Source organism: Macaca fascicularis, chromosome 7 (assembly GCF_037993035.2).
Source record: "Macaca fascicularis isolate 582-1 chromosome 7, T2T-MFA8v1.1".
Lineage (NCBI taxonomy): Eukaryota > Metazoa > Chordata > Mammalia > Primates > Cercopithecidae > Macaca > Macaca fascicularis.
The window spans coordinates 71,451,082-71,470,086 of record NC_088381.1 but is presented as its reverse complement, the minus strand read 5'-3'; the positions used below and the strand labels follow the sequence as shown (position 1 = coordinate 71,470,086).

The window sequence follows — 19,005 nt, the reverse complement described above, 5'->3', positions numbered from 1 at the left end:
CCTTCTGATTCTGCCTTTGCAACGGACTTTATAATCACGTATGTGTTAATCCGAACACTTCTTAAGAGGTAATCATAATAACTCGCCTAGATCTAATGTTGTAGAGAAACATTTTATGGCCGTAGGATACATTTTCCCAAGTTATTAAAGCCCAATTACATCATGTTTTCTTCCAAGGAATGCCAAGTACTTGAGGGACAATATTGCAGTCACTCTCACTCGTGTCTTGGAAATAATTACACAGATATAGCAGATAAAGTCCTCTGCCCTTCCTCTCAATGAAATGGAAAATTGTACTTACTTGCCTAAGATCACACAATAGAATTAAGAGAGGGAAAAATTGGGATGATAATGCAATTTTTCTCTTTTGCGTTAGCTAATACACATAGCCTTCTTTATGAAAACATTAGACCTATATATTGTGCTTTTGATTAAGAAACTATCATACTGAGTGGTCAAGGGAGGTAATGAAACTTAAGACTTTCTAAATAAAATTCCTGGGCTATATTATGATTCATATCACAATTGTTAGCCTTAAACCAAGCAGTGTGTTGGAATTAATACAAGCAATAATAATAATAGGTTTATTATTTATTATTATTGATTATAATTTGGGTACATTAAAGGTATTTTTTGATAATTCATATCAACCCTATAAGTTGGACTCTATTTTGCTTTTTAGAGATCTGATACTCAGAGACTACTAAGATGTAGAACGATGTACAGCTAGGAAGGGGTAGCTCCCAGCATCAAATCAAGTGTGTCTATGTTCAAAGCCTATGACTTCTCTGCTACCCCATGCTGCTCTGGAATAGATGAGCTGGGAATTCAGCATAACTCCACTTTGTTAAATTTAAACAAGTCATTAATGTCTCACTGAGTGAACTTATTTAAATGAGGACAATATTTTCCCCTCCAAATTCTGCAGTCGGGTAACCTCATGTAACTCTTCTAGAAGGCATGCGTAAAATGAGGGGCAAGCCCTTGTAACCAACTGGACCCAGATCAAGTGTCTAATAATTGTCACAAGATCACCTGCATGGGTCTTGGAACCCTTCCTACTTATTTATTCAACCAGAATAAATCTTCAAGAGTCTTGTAAAAAATAAAAAATTAAAATTAAAAAAAACTTCAAAAACAAAATAAAAAATAGTTTATTCTTTTGCTCTAATGAGGTTAGGTATTTTTAACATTGTTAAAAATATTTGAGTCACCTCTAAACAGCAGCAATTTCAGCTTTAGTTGCTGAAAATAAACCAGGACCCCAGTAAGCACACAGCTTTAAAGCTCCATAAAGCCCTGGACTTGGGATGTGCTCAATGCCAATGGAAAATTCAATGAAAAATAACAGAGACCAGGGCTGGCTTCGTTTCATCTAGCCTCCCTGTCTTGCCAGACCTTTCAGATAACAGAGCAGGCATATTTAAATTTGAAAGTTTTTTATGATTATTTAATAAAATGAGGATGAAGTAAGCAAATAACTGTTGAGAAGTAACATTTAATTTCCAAGAGTGCCCTGAGAGACATATCATGGAGTGAAGCCATTGCAATTACTTGGAAATTGATTGTCAGAAATGTTAAACTGATTCAGGCTACAGGAAAATACTCAACAGTATTATGAAGTAGATATCAGTAGCCCTGGTCAGAAAATAAGCATTGTTGCAACTGCATCAAGGACAAGGTTGAAGATTTGAAATTCCAAGTCAAAAACAAAACATTGAGCCAATTATCTCTCAACTCAGAAACTTACAGCATCAAAGAGCAAAGCTGGAAAGAGATTTTTGAGATGTCCTCAAGGGCAATCATCTCTCTCTAGGTAAGGATATATCTCAGCCATACGGAACTGATGGATTTTGATGGGTATTTAATTTCCGGTTTCACTTTTTATTTAGCTTCTAGCTCCCTATCTAGTTTGCTGTACTGCTCCAGATGCCAAAAATAATTTTTTTTATTGACCACACTGGACATATTTAGGATGGGATTTAAAAGTGGCTCCTCCTCCATTTAGCACCAATACTATAATGGAGAAAAGGGCAGGATACAGCCCAGATCACAATCAGTATTCCTTCCCTTACCACTCAATTCCCCATCATTCTATTTGCATCAGTGGTACATAAGTTCCTCTCACCAGCTGACTGTGAACATTTCCTTCTAGTAAAATGATTGTGTCTTAGTTAATGTTGTATCTTTACCCTTTTCCCCACTGAACCATACATTCAGTAATTGAGGTTAAATATATTTTCTTAAACATTTACAAGTATAATCCTTTGTATTTTACCCTCCAATGTAGGAAAGTACCCCAGAAAAAAAATATGGAAATGAGAAAAATGAAGGAATTAGCTTTATGTTACTACATTCTTGTTGGTTTTTTTTTTTTTTTTTTTTTTTTTTTAACCTTGCTTGGGTGGAATAATGAGCAGATAAGCAAGTGTGTTTGTGTGTGTGTGTATAAATTTGTGTATACACATACACACACATATACACACAAAAGTACTATAAGAAACTAACATGAAGGGTCACCTTTATGTTAGTTTAGCACAGCAATTTAGCACAGCATACCTGAGCCTATTCTCCTTCTCAGCATTTATATTTCTAAATAGTTATCTCTATTAAGAATTAGAGATAGTAGCCTCCTTTTATAAACCTCAACAGAGGAAAAATAAATTGGCTATTTTTTTCTTAGGTTTCATGGTGAGATAGCTCTATGGAAAGTAAATGGAATACGTACCAGCTTGTTCTCATCTTCAAAACTTTGATGACTCTTTTTATATATTTTCTGCAAAGTAATTAAAGTCCAATTAATTGGAAAAATATACACAATGGGCATTCTGAATATAATATCTCCAATGTAAGCAACTTTTATTATCTTAAACAAGTAGCTAAGCCAATGTTGCAAGTTTAAATTTTGACCTCCTAAGCAAATATCTCAGAAAATACACTCTTGCACTTTGTTGACTACAAAATAAACTCCTCTCCAGTGGAAAGCTATCTCACCTCCTTTGGGAATCCATTACAGTGCAGTCAGTTTGGGTAGCATGCTGGTATATCCCTTTTTCCTATAATGACTGTACCCACAAACATGCTGAAAATGCAATATTTTTAAATGGACAGTAGAAGCTGACCACTGACAGGAATGCAAGGGGAATATTTTAGTGACATACAGAATTACCAAGTAATTTATCTGTTCTTTAAATTTGGACATTCACTTCCTAAGTGTACATAAATTTAGCTGTTGTTACACAATGTTCCCCATCTCCCCCCATTCATATTCTACTTGTAAATAAGGCTGGCTTCTATTACCATTTCATATTCTCAATGAATCAACACAGTGAAGGTTTGTTTTCTATTTACTCCCTAGTCCAAATTTAGATCGTGTGGGAGTGGGCCTCTTCTCTGTGCGGCCATTCAGGGACTCAGGCTCCTCCCATGTGGTAATCTCCTTTAATACAGTTAGGGGTTGTCCTGACATCACCTAGCTGGCAGATGGGAAGAAGGGAGTGCAAAGACAAGGCAGGTTCTTATGTAACTTCTGCCACTGAACTGCAAGTGACAAATCACTTTCATTCATTATCTATGGCAAGAACTGCTGACATGGTCTCTCATATATATGAGAGAAGTTCACAAAATTTAGTTTATCTGCACTTACAAGAAGAGAAAAAATTGGTTTGGTGAACATTTAGCCAGACTCTGCTGCATTTTCTAGGCTTTGTCTCTGTTTGATCTTTGTATCTTTTGATAGATGTATTAGTCAGGATTTTCCAGAGACAGAATCAATAGGATAGGTGGATAGATAGATGAACAGATAGGTAGGTGGGTAGGTAAGTAGGTAGGCAGACAGATAGATGACAGATAGATTGATAGATAGATAGGAGATTTATTAGGGGCTTGGCTTATGTCATTATGGAGGTTGAGGAGTCCCGTGATAGGCTATTTTCAAGCTGGAGAACCAGGGCAGCTGTAGCATAGCTTAGTCCAAGTCCCAAAGCCTCAGAACCAGGAAAGGCAATGGTGTAATTCTCAGTCTAAGGCTGAAGGCCTGAGAACCCAGGATGGGGAGCAGGAGGGTGGTGCAAGTTGTGAAGTTCAAAGGCCAGAGAACCTGTAGTTGTGTGGTCCAAAGGCAGGAGAAAAAGAGTGTCCCAGCTCTAGCAGAAAGAGTGAATTCACCTTTCTTTTGCCTTTTTCTTCTGCATGAGCCCTTAGCTGATTGGATGCACCCATCCATGTTGGGTGGTGTATTAGTTCATTTTCACCCTACTGATAAAGACATACCTGAGACTGGGCCATTCACAAAAGAGAGGGGTTTAATGGATTTACAGTTCCACATGGCTGGGGTGGCCTGACAATCATGGCAGAAGGCAAGGAGGAGCAAGTCACATCTTACATGGAGGGCAGTAGGTGAAGAGAGTTTGTGCAGGGAAACTCCTTATAAAAGCATCAGGTCTCATGAAACTTATTCACTATCATGAGACCAGCATGGGAAATACCTGCCCCCATAATTCAATTGTCTCCCACTGGGTTCCTCCCACAACACATACAAATTCATGATGAGATGTGGGTGGGGACACAGCCAAACCATATCATTCCGCCCCAGCACCTCCCAAATCTTATGTCCTCACATTTCAAAACTAATCATGCCTTCCCAACAGTCCCCCAAAGTCTTAACTCATTTCAGCATTAACTCAATAGTGCACAGTCCAAAGTTTCATCCAAGACAAGGCAAGTCCCTTCCACATATGAGCCTGTAAAATCAAAAGCAAGTTAGTTATTTCCTAGATACAATAGCGATGTAAGCATTGGGTAAATACAGCCATTTGAAATGAGAGAAATTGGCCACAATGAAGGAGCTACAGGCCCCATGCAAGGCCAAAATCCAGCGGGGCAGTCAAATCTTAAAGCTCTAGAATGAGCTCCTTTGACACCATGTCTCACATCTAGGTCACTCTGATGCAAGAAGTGGGCTCCCATGGCCTTGGGAAGCTCTGTCCCTGTGGCTTCACAGGGTAGAGCCTCCCTCCCAGCTGCTTTCATGGGCTGGCATTGAGTGTCTGTGGCTTTTCCAGGTGCACAGGGCAAGCTGTCAGTGGTTTTATCATTCTGGGGGCTGGAGTCCGGTGGGCCTCTTCTCACAGCTCCACTAAGCAGTACCCCAGTGAGGACTCTGTATGAGGGCTCCAATCCCACATTTCTCTTCTGCACTGCCCTAGCAGAGGTTCTCCATGAGGCCCTGCCCCTGCAGCGAACTTCTGCCTGGGAATCCAGGCATTTCCATACATTATCTGAAATCTAGGCAGAGGTTCCCAAAGCTCAATTCTTAACTTCTGTGCACCCACAGGCTCAACACCATGTGAAAGCTGCCAAGGCCTGGGGCTTCCACCCTCTGAAGCAATAGCCTGAGCTGTACATTGGCCCCTTTTAGTCATGGCTGGAGTAGGTGGAATGCAGGGCACTGAGTCCCAAGACTGCACATAGCACAGGGACCCTGTACTGGGCCCATGAAACCATTTTTTCCTCCTAAAGTACCTCTGTACCTGTGATGGGAGGGGCTGCTCCAGAGGTCTCTGACATGCTCTGGAGACATTTTCCCCATTGTCTTGGTGATTAACATTCAGCTCCTTGTTACTTATGCAAATTTCCATAGACGGCTTGAATTTTTCCTCAGAAAATAGCATTTTCTTTTCTATCGCATTGTCAGGCTGCAAATTTTCCAAACTTTTGTGCTGTTTCCCTTTCAAAACTGAATGCTTTTAACAGCACCCAAGTCATCTCTTGAATGCTTTGCTGCTTAGAAATTTCTTCTGCCAGATACCCTAAATCATCTCTTTGAAGTTATTGTTCCACAAATCTCTAGGGCAGGGGCAAAGTGCCATCAATCTCTTAGCTAAAACATAACAACAGTCATCTTTGCTCCAGTTCCCATGAAGTTCCTCCTCCCCATCTGAGATCACCTCAGCCTGGATTTCATTGTCCATATCATTATCAGCATTTTGGTCAAAGCCATTCAACAAGTCTCCAGGGAGTTTAAACTTTCCCATATTTTTCTGTCCTCTTCTGAGTCCCCAAACTGTTCCAACCCATGCCTGTCACCAAGTTCCAAATTTGCTTCCAAATGTTGGGTATCTACAGCAGTGTTCCACTTTATTGGTACCAATTTACTGTATTGGCCTATTTTCATACTGCTGATAACATCATACCTGAGACTGGAAAGAAAAAGGTTTAATGGACTTACAGTTCCACATGGCCGGGGAAGCCTCACAATCATGGCAGAAGGCAAGGAGGAACAAGTCATGTCTTACATGGATGGTGGCAGTCAAAGAAAGCTTGAGCAGGGAAACTCCTTCTTATTAAACCATCAGGTCTCAAAAGACATATTCATGGTCATGAGAACAGCATGGGAAAGACCTGCCCCCATGATTCAATCACCTCCCACTGGATCCCTCCCACAACACATGGGAATTCTAGAGGAGATCTGGGTGGGGACAGAGCCCAACCATATCAGGTAGAAGCAGATCTTCCTTACCCAGTCTACTAATTCAAATGCCAATCTCTTCTGGAAGCACTCTCACAGACGTACTTAGAAATAATGCTTTACCAGCTTTCTGCATATTTCTTAATCCAGTCAAGTTGACACCTAAAATTAACCATCACATCTTCCCTCCTTCACTCACCAGACAAACCTATCTTGAGCAACGAATAATCCAAATTTTCTTCTTTATGATTTCCATTATTTCTCCTTATAAAGGCTGCAGAGATTTAGTTTCAGATTCAACAAATATCATTCAGAGTCCACTATCATGGCAGATTGTTACAAGGAATTGCCATATACATTAGGCTATTTAATATAGAAACAAGCATTGTAATGCCAGCTTTAAGATGAGAAATCTGAGGCCCAGGAACTGACTAAACATACACAGAGGTAATCCATACAGTCAGCATTCCCATTTGCTCCTGTGATGGAGTCACTTATATATCTAACTGAACTGATTCTTCCACCAGCAAACATTTTATATCTTTTTGGTGCCCAGTTATTTTCTTTTATTATTATTATTATTATTATTATACTTTAAGTTCTAGGATACATGTGCACAATGTGCAGGTTTGTTACATATGTATACATGTGCCATGTTGGTGTGCTGCACCCATTAGCTGGTCATTTACATTAGGTATATCTCCTAATGCTATCCCTTCTCCCTCTGCCCACTCCACAATAGGCCCCAGTGTGTGATGTTCCCCTTCCTGTGTCCAAGTGTTCTCATTGTTCAATTCCCACCTATGAGTGAGAACATGCAGTGTTTGGTTTTTTTGTCCTTCCGATAGTTTGCTGAGAATGATGGTTTCCAACTTCATGTCCCTACAAAGGACATGAATGCATCCTTTTTTATGGCTGCATAGTATTCCATGGTGTATATGTGCCACGTTTTCTTAATCCAGTCTATCACTGATGGACATTGGGGTTGGTTCCAAGTCTTTGCTATTGTGAATAGAGCCACAATACATATACATGTGCATGTGTCTTTATAGCAGCATGATTTATAATTTTTTGGGTATATACCCAGTAATGGGATTGCTGGGTTAAAAGGTATTTCTAGTTCTAGATCCTTGAGGAATGGTCACACTGTCTTCCACAATGGTTGAACTAGTTTACAGTGCCACCAATAGTGTAAAAGTGTTCCTATTTCTCCACATCCTCTCCAGCACCTGTTGTTTTCTGATTTTTTAATGATTGCCATTCTAACTGTTGTGAGATGGTATATCACTGTGGTTTTGACTTGCACTTCTCTGATGGCCAGTGATGATGAGCATTTTTTCATGTGTCTGTTGACTGCATAAATGTCTTCTTTTGAGAAATGTCTGTTCATATCCTTTGCCCACTTTTTGATGGGGTTGTTTGGTTTTCTTCTTGTAAATTTGTTTGAGTTCTTTATAGATTCTGGATATTAGCCCTTTGTTAGATGAGTAGATTGCAAAAATTTTCTCCCATTCGGTAGGTTGCCTGTTTACTCTGATGGTAGTTTCTTTTGCTGTGCAGAAGCTCTTTGGTTTAATTAGGTCCCATTCGTCAATTTTGGCTTTTGTTGCCATTGCTTTTGGTGTTTTGGACATGAAGTCCTTGCCCATGCCTATGTCCTGAATGGTATTACCTAGGTTTTCTTCTAGGGTTTTTATGGTTTTAGGTCTAACATTTAAGTCTTTAATCCACCTTGAATTAATTTTTGTATAAATTGTAAGGAAGGGATCCAGTTTCAGCTTTCCACATATGGCTAGCCAGTTTTCCCAGCACCATTTATTAAATAGGGAATCCTTTCCTCATTTCTTGCTGAAGTTGCTTATCAGGGTTGTCAAAGATCAGATGGTTGTAGATGTGTGGTATTATTTCTGAGGGCTCTGTTTTGTTCCATTGGTCTATATCTCTGTTTTGGTACCAGTACCATGCTGTTTTGGTTACTGTAACCTTGTAGTATAGTTTGAAGTCAGGTAGCATGATGCCTTCAGCTTTGTTCTTTTGGCTTAGGATTGACTTGGCAATGTGGGCTCTTTTTTGGTTCCATATAAACTTTAAAGTAGTTTTTTCAAATTCTGTGAAGAAAGCTTGATGGGGATGGCATTGAATCTATAAATTACCTTGGGCAGTATGGCCATTTTCACGATATTGATTCTTCCTATCCATGAGCATGGAATGTTCTTCCATTTGTTTGTGTCCTCCTTTATTTCATTGAGCAGTGGTTTGCAGTTCTCTTGGAAGAAGTCCTTCATATCCCTTGTAAGTAAGATTCCTAGGTATTTTATTCTCTTTGTAGCAATTGTGAATGGGAGTTCACTCGTGATTTGGCTCTGTGTTTGTTATTGGTGTATAAGAATGCTTGTAATTTTTACACATTGATTTTCTACCCTGAGACTTTGCTGAAGTTGCTTATCAGCTTAAGGAAATTTTGGGTTGAGATGATCGGGTTTTCTAAATATACAATCATGTCATCTGCAAACAGGGACAGTTTGACTTCCTCTTTTCCTAATTGAACACCCTTTATTTCTTTCTCTTGCCTGATTGCCCTGGCCAGAACTTCCAACACTACGTTGAATAGGTGTGGTGAGAGAGGGCATCCCTGTCTTCTGCCAGTTTTCAAAGGGAATGCTTCCAGTTTTTGCCCCTTCAGTATGATATTGGCTGTGGGTTTGTCATAAATAGCTCTTATGATTTTGAGATACGTTCCATCAATACCAAATTTATTGAGAGTTTTTAGCATGAAGGGCTGTTGAATTTTGTGAAAGGCCTTTTCTGCATCTATTGAGATAATCATGTGGTTTTTGTGTTTGGTTCTGTTTATATGCTGGATTATGTTAATTGATTTGCGAATGTTGAACCAGCCTTGCATCCCAGGGATGAAGCTGACTTGATCATGGTGGATAAGCTTTTTGATGTGCTGCTGGATTTGGTTTGCCACTATTTTATTGAGGATTTTTGCATCAATGTTCATCAGGGATATGGTCTAAAATTCTCTTTTTTTATTGTGTCTCTGCCAGGCTTTGGTATCAGGATGATGCTGGTCTCATAAAATGAGTTAGGGAGGATTCCCTCTTTATCTATTGATTGGAATAGTTTCAGAAGGAACGGTACCAGCTCCTCCCTGTACCTCTGGTAGAATTCTTCTGTGAATCCATCTGGTCCTGGACTTTTTTTGGTTGGTAGGCTATTAATTATTGCCTCAATTTCAGAACCTATTGTTGGTCTATTCAGGGATTCAACTTCTTCCTGGTTTAGTCTTGAGAAGGTGCATGTGTCCAGGAATTTATCCATTTCTTCTAGATTTCTACTTTATTTGCATAGAGGTGTTTATAGTATTCTCTTATGGTAGGTTGTATTTCTGTGGGGTCGGTGGTGATATCCCCTTTATCATTTTTTATTGCATCTATTTGATTCTTCTCTCTTTTCTTCTTTAGTAGTCTTGCTAGAGGTCCATCAATTTTGTTGATCTTTTCAAAAAACCAGCTCCTGGATTCATTGATTTTTTTTAAGGGTTTTTTGTGTCTCTATCTCCTTCAGTTCTGCTCTGATCTTAGTTATTTCTTGCCTTCTGCCAGCTTTTGAATGTATTTGTCCTTGCTTCTCTAGTTTTTTTAATTGTGATGTTAGGGTATCAATTTTAGATCTTTCCTGCTTTCTCTTGTGGGCATTTAGTGCTATAAATTTCCCTCTACACACTGCTTTAAATGTGTCCCAGAGATTCTGGTATGTTGTGTCTTTGTTCTCATTGGTTTCAAAGAACATCTTTATTTTTGCCTTCATTTCTTTATGTACCCAGTAGTCATTCAGGAGCAGATTGTTCAGTTTCCATGTAGTTGAGCGGTTTTGAGTAAGTTTCTTAATCCTGAGTTCTAGTTTGATTGCACTGTGGTCTGAGAGACAGTTTGTTATAATTTCTGTCCTTTTACATTTACTGAGGGGTGCTTTACTTCCAACTATGTGGTCAATTTTGGAATAAGTGCGATGTGGTGCTGAGAAGAATGTATATTCTGTTGATTTGGAGTGGAGAGTTCTGTAGATGTCTATTAGGTCCATTTGGTGCAGAGCTGAGTTCAATTCCTGGATATCCTTGTTAACTTTCTGTTTCGTTGATCTGTCTAATGTTGACAGTGGAGTGTTAAAGTCTCCCATTATTATTGTGTGAGAGTCTACGTCTCTTTGTAGGTCTCTAAGGACTTGCTTTATTATCTGGGTGCTCCTGTATTGGGTGCTTATATATTTAGGATAGTTCGCTCTTCTTGTTGAATTGATCCCTTTACTATTATATAATGGCCTTCTTTGTCTCTTTTGATCTTTGTTGGTTTGAAGTCTGTTTTATCAGAGACTAGGATTGCAACCCCTGCCTTTTTTTGTTTCCATTTGCTTGGTAGATCTTCTTCCATCCCTTTATTTTGAGCTTATGTGTGTCTCTGCATGTGAGGTGGGTCTCCTGAATACAGCACACTGATGGGTCTTGACTCTTTATCCAATTTTCCAGTCTGTGTCTTTGAATTGGAGCATTTAGCCCATTTACATTTAAGGTTAATATTGTTATGTGTGAATTTGATCCTGTCGTTATGATGTTAGCTGGTTATTTTGCTCATTAGTTGATGCAGTTTCTTCCTAGATCGATGGTCTTTACAATTTGGCATGTTTTTGCAGTGGCTGCTACTGGTTGTTCCTTTCCATATTTAGTGCTTCCTTCAGGAGCTCTTGTAGAGCAGGCCTGGTGGTGACAAAATCCCTCAGCATTTGCTTGTCTGTAAAGATTTTTATTTCTCCTTCACTTAGGAAGCTTAGTTTGGCTGGATATGAAATTCCGGGGTGAAAATTCTTTTCTTTAAAAATGTTGAATATTGGCCCCTACCCTCTTCTGGCTTGTAGAGTTTCTGCCGAGAGATCCGCTGTTAGTCTGATGGGCTTCCCTTTGTGGGTAACCCAACTTTTTCTCAGCTGCCCTTAACATTTTTTCCTTCATTTCAACTTTGGTGAATCTGACAATTATGTGTCTTGGAGTTGCTCCTCTAGAGGAGTATCTTTGTGGTGTTCTCTGTATTTCCTGAATTTGAATGTTGGCCTGCCTCCCTAGGTTGGGGAAGTTATCCTGGATAATATCCTGCAGAGTGTTTTCCAACTTGGTTCCATTCTCCCCGTCACTTTCAGGTATACCAGTCAGACGTAGATTTGGTCTTTTCACATAGTCCCATATTTCTTGGAGGCTTTGTTCATTTCTTTTTACTCTTTTTTCTGTAAACTTCTCTTCTCGTTTCATTTCATTTATTTGATCTTCAATCACTGATACACTTTCAGTTGATCGAATTGGCTACTGAAGTTTGTGCATTCATCACGTAGTTCTCGTGCCATAGTTTTCAGCTTCATCAGGTCATTTAAGGACTTATCTGCACTGGTTATTCTAGTTAGCCATTCATCTAATCTTTTTTCAAGGGTCTTAGCTTCTTTGCGATGGGTTCAAACTTCCTCCTTTAGCTTGGAGATGATTGGTCATCTGAAGCTTTCTTCTCTCAACTCGTCAAAGTCATTCTCTGTCCAGCTTTGTTCCATTGCTGGTGTGGAGCTGCATTCCTTTGGACGTCCTTTGGACGGTGCTCTGATTTTTAGAATTTTCAGCTTTTCTGCTGTTTTTTCCCTATCTGTGTGGTTTTATCTACCTTTGCTCTTTGATGATGGTGACGTACAGATAAGGTTTTGGTGTGGATGTCCTTTCTGTTTGTTAGTTTTCCTCCTAACAGTCAGGACCCTCAGCTGCAGGTCTGTTGGAGTTTGCTGGAGGTCTACTTCAGACCCTGTTTGCCTGGGTTTCAGCAGTGGAGCCTGCAGAACAGCGAATATTGCTGAACAGCAAATGTTACTGCCTGATCATTCCTCTGGAAGTTTCGTCTCAGAGGGGCTCCCAGCCATGTGAAGTGTCAGTCTGCCCCTACTGGGGGGGTGCCTCTCAGTTAGGCTACTCGGGGGTCAGGGACCCACTTGAGGAGGCAGTCTGTCTGTTCTCAGATCTCAAACTCCACGCTGGGAGAACCACTACTCTCTTCAAAGCTGTCTGCAGACATTTAAGTCTGCAGAGGTTTCTGCTGCCTTTTATTCAGCTATGCCTGCCCCCAGAAGTGGAGTCTACAGAGGCAGGCAGACCTCCTTGAGCTGCAGTGGGCTCCACCCAGTTCGAGCTTCCCGGATGCTTTATTTACCTACTCAAGCTTCAGCAATGGCGGTTGCCCCTGCTCCAGCCTTGCTGCCGTGTTGCAGTTCGATCTCAGACTGCTGTGCTAGCAATGAGCAAGGCTTCATGGGCATGGGACCCTCTGAGCCAGGCGTGGGATATAATTTCCTGGTGTGCCGTTTGCTAAGACCATTGGAAAAGCACAGTATTAGGGTGGGAGTGACCCAATTTTCCAGGTGCTATCTGTCACAGCTTCCCTTGGCTAGGAAAGGGAATTCCCTGACCCCTTGTGCTTCCTGTGTGAGGTGATGCCTCGCCCTGCTTCGGTTCATGCTCGGTGGGCTGCACCCACTGTCCTACACCCACTGTCCAACAAGCCCCAGTGAGATGAACCCAGTACCTCAGTTGGAAATGCAGAAATCACCCATCTTCTGCATTGCTCACACTGGAAGCTGTAGACTGGAGCTGTTCCTATTCTGCCATCTTGGAACCATCCTGGTGCCCAGTTATTTTCTTAATTCCTTTCTCCTTTATATTCTCCCTCCCAACTTGTTAACTAGTTATCTCTCAACTGAAACACCTCATCCTCTCTGTGTTCTTATCCATGTCCATTATGAATAAGACTCATGCTAGCAACACATTTGTATCAAGGAAAAGTATGTTGCTTTGTAAATAAATTAGAAATACCAATATTAAACTGGTGATGTCAATTTTAAAGGTCATACGAAAGTCCAGAGTACCCACAAATTTTCTATTAAAATTGATTTTCTTGAGGAAAGAGTTGAGCTAAAAGCAATGTATTTTTCCATCTTAGTGGGGTTTATTTTTCTGCTATATCTAATATGGATCATTTTAAGAGTCCAGTATTTTTTTAGTTTCATTGCAAACATGTAGTATTTCAGCTGCATTATGGTTATATAAATATATGTGTGTATACATATATGTGTGTGTGTGTGTATATATGTGTGTATGTGTGTGTATATATATGTGTGTGTGTGTATGTGTATGTGTATATATATATAACTAGCGTAAGTACCTGGTCTTGATGTAAAACATTTCTTTCCTGGGAAAAATGTACTATGTATTTTAAATGATTACCAAACAAGTTTTCTTCAGTGGTTTGTTTAAAAAGACATAATTCCTGTGATTCTTTTTTGAACCCTTTCTATAACTTCACTTGATTTTTACCCAATACAAGAGAATTTAAACTAATTTTCTACCTTCTTTGGAGTATTATCCAGATAGAGCATGACTTAATGTTTTCCTGCTTTGTTTTACTTTCTGCTGCATTTTGGGGATAGCAAAACCCATCCTACTTAAAGCTCAACCCCCTGTCTCACTCCCCACCCATGAAACAGGACCCATGTCAGATCCTTTCCTTTTCTCTCATTCCATTCTTCTCAGGTTGTAGTCCAGTTTTAAAATCTTGGCTCCATATCACCATGGGCAGGTTGAGCTAACTAACTTGTCAGAAGAGTTTTTTTCTGTATCTGTGCAATTTAGAGTCATGACTATATCGCAACCAAAGCCTTAGTTTGCAGAATGATTGTTATGACCAAATGAGATTCTGCATATCAGCTGCCCATTCCCTTGATGAGTACTGGGCATGCACTCCACAAATGTGGCCTTTATTGCCATATAACAAATTAACAAACTTAGTGGAGAAAATAAGGTGTGATTATTATTTTCAATTTCTCTAAGTCAGAGTCTAGGCATGACTTATCTGGGGACTCTATATCAGAATCTAAGAACCTACAATTGAGGCGTCAACCAGGGCTGCAGCCTCATGTAAGGCTCAGCTAGGAAACTATCCACTCCCAATTGATGTGTCTGCTGGCAAAATTCAGTTCTTCAAGGACTGGTTGGATTGAAGGCCTTAGTTTCTAGATGGCTGCTGGCTAGCAGCTGCCCTCAATTTAATGCCCCTTGGATCTCTCCAGATGGCAACTTGCCTTACTAAAACCATCAAACGAGAGAGTCAATTGAGAGAATCTACTTGAAATACAAATGTTACCGTCTTCGGTTACAATCACTGAAGTGGTATACTATCACCTTTGCTATATTTTATTACATAACAGCAAGTCACTAGACTAGATCATACTCAAGGGGAGGGAATTACACAAAGCAAATATATCAAGAAGGTGGAAATTCTTATGAGGTCATCACAGAAGCTGCCTACCACAATCCCCAATCCTATGTGTTCCTAAGACATCATAGAAGTTCAATCTACCATATATACATAGCTCAATGTGTTACACATCTAGTTCACTTACACAGACCATACAAAGTATAAGAAAGGAAATATATAAAATACAAAAATAGGCAAAATGTGTGTGTGTGTGTGTGTGGCTTCTACAAGTTTAGTCAATATATTGGGTTTTTAGTATATAAGGAGTTATGAAATATGTCTTCCTCTCATGAAAGAATGCACAGTTCAGGTGTTTATATTAGGTTTTCCATTAAGTCTCTTTAAAAAAGGAGCAGAAATATTAAGAATGTGGGCTTTACAAACACGCTTAATGGTTCTTTCTGTGTAATTTAATAATCAGATGTTGGGAACCCAGGAGGAAAAACAAAAAGAAACCTAGCAAGCCAATGCATCATGAAATCATAGACTCTAAGCCTAGAAGACACAGTCTATCAAGTGATCCATCAATATCTATTGTGCTTTTTTCTGTTTTCAAAGCCTATCCTAGTTGCCAAAGTCCAAAGTCTAAAGGGGAAAAAAGCCACAATTGAAAAGGAGCTTGATAAACTGAAGCTGAGAATTAATTTAGTCTTCAATTATTTTGACATGTAAACAAATGTTGAAGCAGTCTCCTTAGGGCCAGGGAAATTTGAAAGGATACTTCAGGGAGAGAGATGGAAAAAATGAAAACACAAAAGTGAAAGGATGCAGGGAAGAGAGGGCACTGCAGGAGGCCGCCAGGACCTGGTGGCTGTAATTAGGGAAGTTGACCATGCATTTGGTTATCTCTGAGACACAATGTATGGAAATAAGAGACCAGCATGCACAGTTAGACTCTAGAGTGTCATGGGACCAGGAAATATGATTAGACCACATACAAATCATTTAAGTTCAGAAGAAGGTTAGTGGATGAGGGACTAGATTTATTTAAAGATGCATAATTGAACAAATACAGATCAAAACAACAGGAAAGGGAAAAAATGCTATTTCTCTTTTTTTTTCTTTCTTATTTTTTGTTTTTAACTGTAGCATTATAGAGATGGTTAAGATTCTAGAAAAATAAGTTTTATAATGGATATTTTCTGTGATGGTCTCTTAAGCAAATTTTAAAGCAAATATACATTGGAGTATTAAAAGGGAGCAAAACAAAATCTATGAGTTTTGTCATTGTTTTTAATGGTGATGAACTCAAAGTTTTCTCATTTTGGTTTAAATAAAAATTTTTAAAGTGTAAGCAATAGCATTGCTATTGAATTGTAAATGATTCTTATCAGTCAAAACCATGCTTTAGGCTTTCAGGTAAAAGACGGCAAACAGATCTAGTGTGTTTATATTTTGTTCATTCCAAAGCCTATTGAAATGACAGAGAATATGTAATAACAAAATAAATCAAAGCCAGCAATTCTACTCCTAAATTCTAGGTACATGCTTTGAGACAAGGTCTTGCTCTGTTGCCCAGGCTGGAGTACAGTGGCACCTTCCTGGCTCACTACAGCTTTGACCTCCCGGTTCAGGTGATCCTCCCACCTCATGAGAACAAATAAAGCATGGTTACATGCAAGAACATGGGTGAATCTCCAAACACAGATTAAAGAAGCAATGCACAAAGTGTACTTTGAGCTATGCAAAGAGACATGAGCATCCCCAAAATGCTCAGGATACTGTAGAATCCTGCTTACATAAAGTGCAAAACAGGCAAATTTAATACGGTGCTAGAGGTCAGGATAGTTGACTTCCTTGGGAGGGGGGCTTAGTATCTGGAAAGGTGCGGGGGGTGGGTTTCTGGAATTCCTGGCAAGAATCTGCTGCTTGATCTGGGAGATAGTTACACAAGAATACTCTTTAAAAATTAATCAAGTTATAGCCTCACAATATGTTCACCTTTCTGTATGTATAGACTTCAATAAAAAGTTGGATATATGAACAAATGAGTAAATGAATAAAAACTCCATAGCAGGGCTAGGAGGCTGGGAGGGGTGTCATCAGCCCACATGATCATTATGGGGTTTGTGAAAAATGCAAAGCCAATGGGAACAGGGTAAATAGTGATAAAATACAATGAAGAAGCTGAGAAAATTGCAAACTCATCCAGGTAAAGAAGAGTATCTCTAAAAAGTGATTTTTTCCATTAGTGTTTTGAATAATTTCAGAATGATAGGCAGTGGTGTCATAAAATTAGAACCCAGAGGCTGGGGAAAATGTACTCCTGTTGCAAAGACTGATCAATGCAGATTCTTATTTACAAATATGAAAAGACGACTAAAAATTCTCAAACATTTGAGGCAATCCACCCTTGTGAGAAAAAGCATCAAACCAAACATAGAACATTCAAATCCAGGAGGAAAAATTGTTAAAATTAAAAACTGAAATCTTAATGTAACAGACAATAATTAATATATCAGAGACATTGGTGGCAAAATGCTGCCTCTCAGGTCAGGTGAATTTTCTACCACTGTATTTTCAAATATTTTCTTTTTTCTCCTCTGTGCCTTCCTTCTGGAAATAACCTTCAGAGCTTTTTGAACTTTTGACACATTTGTATGTCTCCTAAAAGGCTTTCACCTCAGAAGTTTCACTGGCGTAAAATTGTATCTATTTGATTGAGAGCTGTGGGCTCTGTAACTTAGACACGTTGGTTAACTTCTATGTGCCTTAGTACCCTTATGTTTGTTTGTTTATTTATTTATTTATTTTTGAGACGGGGCCTCACTCTGTCACTCACCCTGGAGTACAGTAGTGCCAACCTGGCTCTCTACAGCCTTGATCTCCCACACTCAGGTGATCCTCAGACCTCAGCCTCCTAATAATTGGGATTACAGGCATGCACCACCATGCTTGTCTAGTTTTCAAATTTTTTGTAGAGATGGAGTCTCTCTATGTTGGTCTCAAACTCCTGGGCTCAAGCGATCTTCCCACCTTGACCTCCCAAAATTCTGGGATTACAGGTGTGAGCCACAGTCTAGTACCCTTATTTCAAAAGCACAATTTACTATCTACCACATAGGATTAGAGTATGGATTAAAGGAAATAATGTAACACGGTTTCTATCATCGTGCCTGGCCAAAGAAACATAAAGCCAGCTCAGTACCAACATAGCTCTATGCTTGGTAAACACCAGGTTTTAAAAAATAGTTCATTATAGCCTCATATTTTAATGTATGGTTCAAATATTTTACTTCACCCTACAGTATCTGTTTCTTTCGACCATTATAAGGTTGAGAAATAAAATGAAATTAAATCTTACGTATACTTTATATTCTAAAGTCAGCTTGTAAGATGACTAATTGGAACGTTTAAATTTACCCTTGGAAAGCCTTTTACTGCCTTATAAAATATAGAAGGGTATGTTTGATTTTTAAATACAACTTTGAATGCAACATTTCTTTAAGCATTTTTTTTCCCTCTGATCCTCATTGAATTCTTCAAGCCCTTTTATGATAAAGAAGCAAACTGATCTACTTGCCTAGAAATAAATGTATCACTTTGTCACTGTCTGGGAAATTTGTAAAATCATTAACCTATTTTCCATGACCACCAACCATTGCAGAATTGCCTCTTTCCATGGCTTGAGGGACAGTGGTATGCTGGAGAGTCTTTTAGTTATTTCCTCTTTTTTCTCTCTCTCTTTTCTAACTATTCATAATTGAATAGCTACCCAGTTGGCATCTAACGCTATGGACAGTCCATGGCCTGCTGTGTCCATCTGACCCCATTCTGGGTCATAGAGAGAGCACAGGCCAGGATATATATACAGATATTCCCTTGCTGTTTAGGCTTTTCAAAGTTGTTCAAATGAAATTCTGTGCTCTAATTTCTGAGGGCCATCTCAATTCTAAGGCTGGGCTATCCATAAGCATTCCAATCTACTGCTTTGAATTTGAAAGACATATTTCCCACCAAAACTCACTTCCTGGTTACTTTCTTTCCTGCGAGAAGGTTCCTCATTCGGTGGTCTCCATGGGACTGAAGTTCAGTTCTTCTTCAGAACCTGTGTCATAGAATGAATGTAATGTCTAATGAAGCGTCGTGACGCCGAATGAAAATGTCACATCGCGGTTTGGCAGGATGGGAAAGGGTCCCCTGTAGAACTCAGATTTGGATGAATATCTCTAATTCCTCTTATCCCTACCCCTCGAGAGG

The 19,005-nt window shown here is 39.4% G+C and overlaps 1 protein-coding gene across 1 annotated transcript in view; it reads right to left on the bottom strand.

Annotated features, from left to right (window-relative positions):
* Nucleotides 1–2,664: 2,664 nt before the first annotated feature.
* AGBL1 (AGBL carboxypeptidase 1) overlaps nt 2,665–19,005 on the bottom strand; it is a 947,782-nt gene continuing 931,441 nt past the window's right edge. Inside the window, exon 23 of the mRNA XM_065548375.1 lies at nt 2,665–2,776. Within this exon, the coding sequence (XP_065404447.1) occupies nt 2,680–2,776 (97 nt within the window). The 3' untranslated portion in view covers nt 2,665–2,679. The remainder of the gene's footprint in view (nt 2,777–19,005) is intronic.